Source organism: Rhineura floridana, chromosome 5 (genome assembly GCF_030035675.1).
Source record: "Rhineura floridana isolate rRhiFlo1 chromosome 5, rRhiFlo1.hap2, whole genome shotgun sequence".
NCBI classification, from domain to species: Eukaryota; Metazoa; Chordata; class Lepidosauria; order Squamata; family Rhineuridae; genus Rhineura; species Rhineura floridana.
This window is the reverse complement of record NC_084484.1, coordinates 172,217,359-172,229,741: the sequence shown is the minus strand read 5'-3', so window position 1 is coordinate 172,229,741 and position 12,383 is coordinate 172,217,359. Positions and strand designations below refer to the sequence as shown.

Below are 12,383 nucleotides of genomic sequence, written 5' to 3'. Positions count from 1 at the left end.
AGTTGTAGTTCAAAAAATTAACTTTTCCAAGCTCTGATCTGGAGGGCCACAGGGTTACCATCCCTGTAATATAGACCCACACGGCTACCTTTGCTTTTCATAAAACAAAATAGTTCTTTAAGGCACTACCAGGCTTCTCTTATTTATATCTTGCAGCAGAAGCCACAAAATCACTGCTGCAACAGATCAGCATGGCTACCCTTCTGGAACAGAGAGCCCTTGGGCTTAGGGCGGTATATAAATAAAATAAAATAAATAAATAAATAAATAAAAACATCTCCAGTGGAACAGTGGTGGCCTCTGCCTGAGAGCCAGCTCCTGAGCAATGGAATGGCAGTGCCAGGCCATGGACCTTGGCAGCGGAACAATGCTCAGAGCTTGGCCTGCAGAGGATCCTTCTGGCCTCTGCCTTCTCTTTTCATAGCCTGCAGGAGGAGTCGAGATCTGTGCAGTGGGAGGGAAGGAGGACTTTGCCCCCTTGTACAGAGTTTCTGTCTCTCGCTCTCTCTGTTTATGTGGCTGGGAACTGGAGGAGGAGGTCAGGCTGAATCCAGAGCTCAGGAAAGCGTTGTTTGCAAAGGGCAGGATGTGGACCTCTCTGCAGGCTGCCCCTGAGCCCACTTTCTCAAGGGGCAGCAGGAGCCGTTCCTGGGTGCTGACTGTGGGAGTGACAATCGGCGTGTTCCTTCTTGGATTCCTGATTGGTATCACGCAGTCTGAGCTAAGATTCTCCTTTTATCTGCAAAAGTGCTTTTGGGAAAGGGGCTGGGAGAGTGTGTGCATGTGTGCTGTTCTGTCACTAATTACGGACGGGAAATAATTGCTTTCACATTCCAGGGAGAGAGTTACCCTCCTTCTGGAGCTTGTTATGAGGAGGGAAGAAAAAAGTTTGTCAAGTTCTTTTTGTTTGTGAGCAGGCAATCAAGCAAGCGAGACTGCTCTGCTTCCCTAAAGGCTTGGACAGATGCACTTTTATTGGGGGGGGGAGAGAGAGAGACTTGGAAAAGCTTTTGCCGCCCTGTCTTGCAGCAACCAAGAACACACAGTTTGGGCAGACAAAATGATGTGTGGTATGCACTAAATGATATGGCCAGTAGCTTAGATAGCTTAAAAACAAAAAAAGGATTGGGAAGATTCATGGGAAGACTAAGGGCTCATCCAGACAACTGCAAAATGTGTGACACGCGCGCTATGCGTGTTTGTCATTTTTCGGTCGTCCAAATGACATCGCGTGCTGTTACGCATTTTCGCGGGTTAAATCCGCTCCTTCCAATACCGGCAAAAATGCGATTGCATTTGAAATCAGGAATCATCGCTGTGCCACAAAAAAACGTTTTAGTGAAGACTATCAGCTGACAAACCGAATATGGAAACTGTGGATTATCCCGCTCCATTTGGATAAGCCCCAAGTCAGCAGTTTTCGCTTCCACATACAGAATATACAGAGTGTCAGACACTGAAGACAAATGGTGCAGGAAGGCTGTTGCTTTCATGTCTTGCTTATGGGTTTGGCGGAGGGGTTTCGGCGGGGGGGGGTGGTTGGCTGCAGTTGGAAAGAGAAGGCTGGACGAAGGCTGCAATCCTCTGCGCACTTCCCTGGGGAGTAAGCCCCATTGAATGCAGGGAGACTTGCTTCTGTGTACAGATGCATAGGCTTGGGCTGCAGATACATCTTTGATCTGATCTCCCAAGGCAATTCTTATCTTATGCTTAATGTTGGAGGCACCATGTCTCTGAACACCAGTTGCTGGAAACCGCAGGAGAGGAGAATGCTGTGGCACTGAGGTCCGGCTTGCGGGCTTCCCACAAGCATCTAGTTGGCCACTGTGAGAACAGGATGCTGGACTAGATGGGTCGCTGGCCTGGTCCAGCAGGACTTTTAAAAATCTTTTTAATGTCTGTCTGTCCTCTGTCTGTTAAAAGCGCACTAGGGATATAAAAATCTATCTATTTCTGTTCTCTCAGTTTCTCATTTTGCCAATCTTAAATTCAGTTCTCCACATTTCTGCAACAATATGTGATTTTTTTAAAAAAAAAATCCTCATGAAAATTCTCCAGCATGTTAGTGCAATTTTTTCCTAGTAAACACATTTTTATTTATATATTATTATTTATTTATTATTTGATTTATATCCCGCCATTCCTCCCAGCAGGAGCCCAGGGCGGCAAACAGAAATGCTAAAAACACTTTAAAACATCATAAAAAGACCTTAAAATACATTCAAACAAAACAACATTAAAAACATTTTTTAAAAGCTTTAAAAACATCTTTAAAAAAAAGGGGGGTTAAAAACATATTATTAAAGAAAACAAAAGCAATTCTAACACAGACGCAGACTGGGATAGGTCTCTGCTTAAAAGGTTTGTTGAAAGAGGAAGGTCTTCAGTAGGCGCCAGAAAGTTAACAGAGATGCTGCCTGTCTAATATTTAAGGGGAGGGAATTCCAAAGGGTAGGTGCCGCCACACTAAAGGTCCATTTCGTATATTGTGCAGAACAAACCTCCTGATAAGATGGTATCTGCAGGAGGCCCTCACCTGCAGAGTGCAATGATCGACTGGGTATACCAGGGATAAGACGGTCTTTCAGGTATCCTGGACCCAAGCTGTATAGGGCTTTGTACACCAAGACTAGAACCTTGAACTTGGCCCGGTATTTGCAGCTTTAACTAATGTACACATTTTTGCAAGCCATTTCTCATCATATCAGGTATTTTTGCATGTTATTTTCATTGATGTATTCATGTTTATGCACGCTTTTCCCTAACATGCATTTTTATAAACCATCTTTGGTTGGTGAACTGCATCACAAAATCTGAATAAGTGCAAATTTCAAAGGATGGAAATTGTGTTTTAGTTCTCATATTGTTTCGGAAATTGCAAATTTGACAGATTCGGCTTGAAATGAGAACCGCATGGAACTTCTCACACATCCCTAAAGCACGCACACACAAAAGTACCATCTATACCATTCCTGCATGCTAAGATCATTATAAAGTTTCCTCGTCCTCCTCCACAGAGAGTGCTGTGGCAAATATCCCCACTTCTAACCTAGCTGGACCCAGAGACGATGGAGGATTCAGAGCTAATATTCATATTAATAATTCCCCTCAACCAAATGGGGCACAATTAAATCTGATGCACAGGGAATAGTCATCCCTTTGTCTTTTCACAAGGGGCCAACCATCACGACATCTGACATAAACCAGAACACCTTTGGTGCCATGCTAAAACATCTCCAGCCATAAAAGCATAAACTTCAAGTTTATCTCCAAAACATAAAATCTCAGAGTGACGACCATCAATTAGGAGCACTTAAATCACACTAATACCAAGGCCATTAATTACCTATATCGTAAACTGTTAAGTGGTTCCGCTGAGTTGGACAAATGTCTGTATAAACATTGAAAAACATCTCTAAATTGACAACGGACCTTTAGTGTGGCAGCACCTACCCTGTGGAATTCCCTCCCTTTGAATATTAGGCAGGCGCCATCTCTGCTATCTTCTCGGCGCCTTTTGAAGACTTTCCTCTTCCAACAAGCCTTTTAGGTTGAGACCTATCCCAGTCTGCGTCTGTGTTAGAATTGCTTAATATGTTTTTTTTAATAATGTTTTAAACCCTTTTTAAAGTTGTTTTGTTTTAATGTATTTTAAGATCTGTTTTTATGATGTTTTAAAGTGTTTTTAGTGATTTGTTTGCCGCCCTGGGCTCCTGCTGGGAGGAAGGGCAGGATACAAATTGAATAATAAATAAATAATAAATAAAATTTCTTACTATGTTCAGATGCATACCAGGTATCTTCCAATGTCTAAGGGATTTGTTATTTTGTAGCTGAAATTTATTGTATTTCTTTCATGTATTCAGATATATTGAGGAATGTACCATTTTGTTATATTTTAGAATAGTTAATTTTTCTCTGACAATTGCGATGATTAAGCTAGGAATGTTTCATGAATTTCTAATCTTCAAAGGAACATTTAGTATAAATATTTCTGCATTTTAGCATCAAATCAGTCTTCTCCAAGGAGAGGCTCACTAATACTTATATCCCCAGATAGCCTTGTAAGATCCAGATAACTAAGCGAGGCACCTCAGCTCTGCATCAAATAGGACACATAAAACTATGAAGCTCAAAGGTTATATAGTATAATCTCCTGCAGTAACAAGCAAATTGCATTTAAGCCATGCCTCCCTAGTGCTTTTCTTCCTCTTCATGGCTAGTACTGTAGTTCAAACCCGGAATGGGGAATCTGTGGCCTTCCAGTTATCGCTGGACTCTAACTCCCATAATCCCTGGCTGTTGGCTGTGCTGGCTGGGGCTGATGGGAGTTGGAGTCCGACAGCATCTGGAGGGCCACAGTCTCCCCATCTCTGACTTAAGCCGCCTTTCAGAAATATTTTAAACTCTTTAAACTCATTCTGTGTTTATCTGCTGCTTTTGTTTTGCATTGTTCCTTGTTGATTGACTTGCTGTTTAATATTGATAAGCCACTTTGAAACCATTGATTAAAGGCAGTAGGAAAAGCTTCCAACAAAATAAATGGAGCAGTCAATTCTATATAGAATTTGTACTGCTACAGAGAGATTAGATATTTCTCTGTTGATCAGCCTTTTCTAGCCTGGTGTGGTGTGTGGTTTTTGGACTACAGCTCCGGTCATCTCTGACTACTGACCATGCTGGCTGGGTGCAGATCCTGACAGGTCTTAGGTTACACATTCCTGATTTGAACCTTGTGCCCTCACTTGTGAGTAGGAATAGAATGATCTCCCAACAGATTCTTCATTTCCATTCTTAAATTCAATTCTTCACACTTCTGCAGCAATTTGCTATTTTTTTTTAAAAAAAGAAAATCCTCATAAAAATTCTGCAGCATTTTACTGCAAATCTCTCCTAACAAACACAGGCGGGTAGACAATTTTTACTAAAGCACAAAATATTGCAAGCAATTTCTCCTAATATAATGCATTTCTGCATATAGGGACTCTTTCTAGTTGTGGTTGTAACTTGTTTTAAACTGCTTTAATATTATTGTTGTGACCTGCCCTGGGACCTTCTGGTGAAGGGCGGGCTATAAATTAACAACAACAACAACAACAATGATTTCTGTACGTTATTTTCACTAAGATGTTCATTTTGTTATGAACACTTTTCCCTGAGTCATATATGCATTTTTGTAAAAATTGTTTGGAGAATTGCATCACAAAATTTGGATAAGTGTGAATTTTGAAGGGTGGCTGCGTTTTGGCTTTCATATTGTTTCAGAAAGTGTGAATTTGATCATTTCAGCTTTAAATGAGAGCTGATGTAAATTTCTCCCCCATCCGTACTTGTGAGAAGGCAAGTAAAGAGCTGTGAACCATGGAACACACACAGAACATAATGTCTTCCCTGGATTCCCTTTGGGTTCATCAGAGACTTGATTAAAAAAAAATACCTCCAAGCACATTAGTGTCCCCACTCCCCAGCACATTGTTTCAGAATTAGCATATAGGTGGGAGGAGCCACTGAATTCTTCAGGGTGGTGAATTTCACACTGCATATTTGGTGTCGTGGAACTATGTTTGGTCTACCTTGCAGGCTGGCTGAGTAAACCTGAAACTCAATCGCCAGAGACAAGCTCTCATGAGAAGATGAAGAAGGCTTTTATGGCAGAGATGACAGCTAAGAATATCAAGCAGTATTTATAGTAAGCAATGTGCTCTGCCTTGATGGGCTTTCTGTTTATAAAAGAAATCTTTTAAGAGACTTAGGAAGTATTTTTTTCTGATTTGTTTGGGAAAAGGTTGGTTTTAGGAAGTTGCGGGGCATGAGGACCATTGCTTAAAGCTGCCTAATTTCATGGTGTCATCCATATTTTTGGTTGCATGCAGAAGGTCCCATGTTTGATGCCCATCATCTCCAGGAAGGGCTAGGAGAGACTCCCTGCCTGAAATCCCGGAAAGCCCCTGCCAGTCAGTGTAGACAATACTGAGCTAGATGGACGAATGGTCTGACTCACTATAAGGCGGAATCATACTCCAAGCGTGCTTATCAATGGTTCCTTCTCAAACTGGGCGGAAGTAACGAGTGGGATAACATAGGGCTCGGTCCTGGGCCCAGTGCTCTTCAACATTTTTATTAACGACTTGGATGAGGAGGTACAGAGCAGAAGACAGAAACAAAATTCAAAGGGACCTTGACAAGCTGGAGCATTGGGCTGAAAACAACAGAATGAAATTCAACAGGGATAAATGCAAAGTTCTACACTTAGGAAAAAGAAACCAAATGTACAGTTATAAGATGGGGGATACTTGGCTCAGCAATATGACATGTGAGAAGGATCTTGGAATTGTCCTTGATCACAAGCTGAATATGAGCCTGAATATGTGATGTGGCTGCAAAAAAGGCAAATGCTATATTATGCTGCATTAACAGAAGTATAGTTTCCAAATCGCGTGAAGTATTAGTTCCCCTCTATATTCAGCACTGGTTAGGCCTCATCTTGAATACTGCATCCAGTTCTGGTCTCCGCACTTGAAGAAGGATGCAGACAAACTGGAACAGGTTCAGAGGAGGGCAACAAGGATGATCAGGGGACTGGAAACAAAGCCCTATGAGGAGAGACTGAAAGAACTGGGCATGTTTAGCCTGGAGAAGAGAAGACTGAGGGGAGATATGATAGCATTCTTCAAGTACATGAAAGGTTGTCACACAGAGGAGGGCCCGGATCTCCTCTCAATCGTCCCAGAGTGCAGGACACAGAATAATGGGCTCAAGTTGCAGGAAGTCAGATTTCTACTGGACATCAGGAAAAACTTCCTAACTGTTAGAGCCATACGACAATGGAACCAATTACCTAGTGAGGTAGTGGGCTCTCGGACACTGAAGGCATTCAAGAGGCAGCTGGACAGCCATTTGTCAGGAATGCTTTGATCTGGATTCCTTCATTGAGCAGGGGGTTGGACTTGATGGCCTTACAGGACCCTTCCAACTCTACTATTCTATGATTCTAAGGCAGCTTCCTAGGTTCCTAAATGATAGCAATTATTTCTAAACTTGCACCTGAACCTATAAATTGGCACATGCCGATTTGTGGCATGCAAATTTTACAGCACACACAAATTTTATGCAAAACAATGTTTTCTTTTTTGGTGCCTAAGCGGCCACCATAGTCCTCCCCTGACAGCATCTCTCCCTGCAATCTAGTTCGGTTGAAGCATGGAGGAAACCATGGATGGATGGATGGAAGATGAAGGAATTGATGCCTGTATGGTGCAGCACAATTTTTTTTAAGTGTTGGCCTTAGTAGGGGGCATTTGGCTTCTCCAGGCAGAAAAATGCTATGTTCTAGTGCCCTTTCATACCAATTGCTGAGATCACAAGTGGGGAGAGTGCTCTTGCTCCCAGGTCCTGTTTGCGGGCTTCCTATGGGGATCTGGTTGGCCACCATGAAAACAGGATGCCAGGCTGGAACTGATTAGGCTCCATGTAGGAATGCTTTCACAGAGCTCAGATTTAATGTCGTGGCCTTTGCTTTTTTGATGACCATTATAAGAAATTACCCTTGGAACAGGGTCTTTGTGTATTTTGTAAAACTGTCACAGAGTTTATTTTATATACCGCTTGATTTTGATAAACCTCTAAGCGGTTTACAAGACACATTAAAATTATCAATAAGAATAATTTAAAACAAGTAATAAAACATTTTAAAACAATCAAAACAGCAATGAACTAAAGAGATTAAAACACATCAGCATTTAGGTGTCTCTGGATAGGCTTGCCTAAACAACAGCAATAAACAATTAAGCAGATGCCTAAAGGAATACAGTGAAGGTGCCTGTCTGTTGTCAATAGGCAGGGAGTTCCAAAGAGTAGATACTGCCACACTAAAAGAACGATTTCTTACAAGTGCAGAATGAGTATTAGATGGCACCTGTTACAGTGCCTGTTCCACAGATCAAAGTGGTTGAGTGGGCATGTATTGGGTAAAGCAATCCTGAAAGTAAACTGGTCCCAAGCTGTTAAGGGCTTTATATACTAATAGGAACATCTTGAACTTGGCCTGACGATGTCCATTATATTATTCAGTGCTCATTTTATAAAGAACCCCATGGAAAATATTTGTTGGGAGTTTAGTTGCAGAAAGAACTTTGTTACACCCGGTGAGTTTTGTGCTGTTTGATAATGAAAATTTGTTTACTTTACGTGGTCATTTGTCCTGATGGCCAGGAAGCTAAAAGCTGAATTTGTGGCTCAGCTCTAAATGTGTTTTTTGCTTTCTGTTTTGTTACGGTTTATAGCTAAACAAATTATTACAACAACAACAACAACAGAGGACATATGTTCTTATGTCCTTCGGCTACAAGTATTTCAGAGGCCAAGTCTGCCCAGGCGTCACCACTGCTCAATCACCAGATCTACCAGAAATTGTAGACCTGTTCTCTGATCCTAGTTATGGAACACAGGAATTTGCCTTATACCAAGTCAGACCATTGGTCTATCTAACTCAGTGTTGTCTACACTGATTGGCAGCAGCTCTCCAGGATGTCAGACAGGCAACCATGCCAAGGATTGAATCCGGGACCTTCTGCATGCAAGGCAGATGTGTATTTATTTATATGGAGTATTTACTTTGTCCCCTCCCCCTTTTGAAAAATGAGAGAGAGAAAGTTAGATGAATGTCTAAATTCATCCAAAAGCTGGTGATAAAGAATAGCTTTTTGAAGAGTCGAAAGTGGTATTACAGAAACATCATTGTTCATGATGTACACACTGATTTCTTTTGTCTTGCTATCATCTCTAATCAAACACTAGAAAAAGAAAAAGACAAGGCTGATGCACGACTTTGTGGCAGGGATTTTTAAAAATGCATTTGACCAACAGGACTAGGATAAAGGCTGCTTTCACGCTGCACATTTGCTGTTATTTTGACGATTTGTTACCTGGTAATTTGCATGTTATATTTGATCACAACATACAAGCTAGTTCTGGAATTCTAGTGGAACATAGTGCAAGTTTAGCACTCATTTTTGTGATAAATATTACCAGAAATAATCCATTTGCAAGCTTGGGAACCCAGAAAATTGCAGAAGTTTTTTGCATGTGACAGGCATCCCAGCACGCAGTGCATTCCTGCCCTTTAGGCATGCACTTTTTTCTGTCTGACGAACAGCCGTGTGAAAGACAGTTGTGCGAAATGCTGGTATGTTGGCTGAAAAATCGACTGTTCCTTAATGCAACAGGTACTGCAGCGTGAAAGGAATTTTAGAAATCGGGACAGAAGCGCTACCATTTTAATCGGTTAAACTAACACAATAAGTGCCACGTCTGACTTCCGGGAAGGGTGACTTCGCTTGTGCCTGCTTTTGAGACGGGCTCCCGCCTCAAAAGAAGCTTATTCAGATATAAATCAGTCAGAACATTTTTTTTTTTTTGACTGATGAAATTTCTCCCGGGCAGGGAGAAACGTAGAGATCAACCTCAAAAGCCTGTTTTTGTTGGGAGGACTGGATTTCATTAATTTATGAGAAAAGGTCCAGCCAACAATGCCGGACGGACTTCCAACTTTTGCTCTATCTGTTTAATGCGATACGTTTATCTTTTCTTCAAAGAGAAAACCGACTAACAGGCAAGCACCCTTCTTTCTATTATTTTTCTTACTTGGTTTAAATTGTTGCAGCAAAAGGAGATTTGTCAGATTGATCGGCTTTGAAGTACTTCTGGGTGAGCTATAACTCTTCTCTGTTATTCACGAAATTAACAGCTTATCTCTGTTTCTGTTGCAAAAAGCTGTCCTGGAAGTGCATTCTAAAGATATAAACAGAAGAGGGATTTCTATTCCGAGGAATGTTATATTGTCTGGGACTATTCTCTTTTTGGTCTATTTTATTTTGACGAATCTGCTTCTTCACGACGCCACTAACTGTTTTGATGCTGGGAACCAAATTTGTTTTGTATTCTTGAACATAGAGAGATAAGGCAGGCTGCTCTGTTTATATTGTGATGTCATCAAGCCTGGAATATTAACCCAATTGCTGCTGAAATAAGAAGTGGTTCTTCTTTACTTCTGTTTTGCTTTGTTTTCGTGGTTTTAAAAATGGCAATCAAGAAAGTGGCTGAGAATCTGGAAGTAATTATGTTTCAGAAAATAATGGATGAGATTGAGATAACGAAACAAACCCTGCGACAGGGCAGTAAGGAGCTGAAAATTGAACTGAGCAAAATGACGCAGGAGCTTAAAGAAATAGGGGATCCTGTGAGAGAGGAGAATGAGATCAGAGACGTTATCTCTGAAGAAATTAATGAAGATATTAGAGATAAAGTTATCAATGGCTTGGATAATCTTCTGGACTGGAATGACGTGATGGAGTTTGATATAGTGAAAATCTATGGAATTAACTGCAGCCATGTGACAATGGAAAAACTCTCAAGAGATGAGCCAGTGCATTTTGTAAAAAAGAAGAACAGAGATATGACTTTACAACAGTACTTCAGCAACTTATTCAGAATGGATGGCAAGAAAATATTTGGGATAGAGGAAATTCCCATCAGACTCTTATTATATAACTATGGCTATGACAGCAAGATTATTATGGAATACTGATAATGGAAGATTGGACACTGAAATTACTGGACTTAACAGGACTATTGAAGATGGAAGATGAAATTAATAGGGATAATGGAATAATGGCTATTGAAATTATTGGACCTAACAGATTTTGATGAGATGGATTAATCGAAATGTTTATTTGGAGAAAAATTGATAGATATATTTCTTAAAGAATTGAAACCTCTCTTTGACTTTTTGTGGAAAGAATAAAGCAATGTTTATGAGATTTGATGATTAATTAAGATAACTACTGGAGGAAAGTGATTTTATAATATAATTTAAGAGACAGGATTGTTATATATTGTAGACCTATAACTGATTTGATCTGTGACAAATGGGAAGTCAATATTTTATTTTTATTTTATTTTTTGTTTAATCATTTTTGTTTTGTTTTTTGTCTTTGAATGTTTTATGATTTTGTTTTGTATGTTTTATGAAAATTTGAATAAAAATTATTGTAAAAAAAAAAAAATAAGTGCCACGTCTGAAAGCAGCCACTGATATGGGGAGTTGCTCTAGCCTTGCATCTCTGTGATGCAAGTTCTCCTGGTATGCAACTGGCCATTTTCTAGGGACTGCCTTACATTTGATAATTCAGATCCCTTAAGCAAGGGTGGCTAGCCCCCAGTTCAAGGGTCTAATCTGGCCCCGAGGCAATTTTTTTCTGGCTCCCCAAGAGCACACTGATTACGGCTATGGCATCATTAAAAAAAATAAATGACAGTAGACGCAGCGCTTAAAGCCTAAGTCAACCTGGTTTGCAGCATGTTTGACCAGAATGGATAATGGGTGCTGAGGTGGGAGAAGGATGTATACCACGGGAAACCATGGCCTTCTCATACCACTTCAAACTGTATGAAGGAAACAGTATTGGTCTGTAGCCCCAGGCTTCATCAAGCTGAGTTCTACAGGACGCTGGGCCCAATGTCCTGCAGGACCCTGCAGAGTTGCGCTGCAGAACGGAGAGTATTGCGCGAGCTTAGTGTGTGTGTTTGAATCTTTGCTAAGATTCTACCTTCTCTGCAAATTAGTCAGACAGAGGCTTTAAGCTTTAAAATAAATAACTATTCTGGAAGTACATGTTTGATAGGAAAGAGTCCTATATCTAGCTAACTAGCTAAGTTGGAGCAGCAAGCACTGAGCCCAGTGCTCACTCTCATGCTTGGAGGAGAGGGAGAGACGAAGGAAAGATGTCTGCTCCACTCTCGAGAGAAAGAAGAAGACTGGGAAGGAGGGAAGAAACTGGGATCAACATCCTCTGCATATCAGTCTAGCAGGAAGGAAGAGACAGCAGGAGATCAAAGGACAGGTATAGCCTAGCAACCAAGAGGTCTCCTCTCTAGCTACCCTTTTTAACCCCATGCAGCCTCAACCTACAAGCTGGAGTTGAACCTCATACATTCCAACAAATTCTAAGGTTTTGTCTGCATTAATGCATCTCACATTAAAAGCTGTGAAAGCTGACGTCACAAGTCATTTGTTGAAATGCAATCCTACACATGCCTAGTTGGATGTAAGCTATGCTGTATTCAGGGGTGACTCAGTCTCAGATAGATGTGTATAGGGTTATTTTTTTAAAGTGCAACCAGACATTATTTTTGCTACAACAGGCTTATCACAGTTAGCCCTCTGGGATTTAAATGAATGCACTCAATTGCTTAAAAGAGTTAAATAACATCTGTAACAAGCAGATAACAGCTTAGAGTTTCTCATTGGTAATTGTCTTTCTCACTGCAAAAAAAGGAAATAAGTAGGACAGAGTAATTGGGAATTCCACCCTTTGGAATTGAGG

The 12,383-nt window shown here is 40.8% G+C and overlaps 1 protein-coding gene across 2 annotated transcripts in view; it reads left to right on the top strand.

Moving 5' to 3' along the window:
- The first annotated feature begins 498 nt into the window (after positions 1-498).
- Positions 499-12,383, top strand: part of LOC133385571 (glutamate carboxypeptidase 2-like) — a 58,728-nt gene continuing 46,843 nt past the window's right edge. Inside the window, exons 1-2 of one of the 2 annotated variants that reach the window (XM_061628869.1) lie at positions 499-704; positions 5,581-5,689. In XM_061628869.1, the coding sequence (XP_061484853.1) occupies positions 587-704; positions 5,581-5,689 (227 nt within the window). In that variant the 5' untranslated portion in view covers positions 499-586. Of the gene's footprint in view, positions 748-5,580; positions 5,690-12,383 lie in introns of both variants that reach the window. The other variant, XM_061628870.1, reaches the window with a different exon arrangement.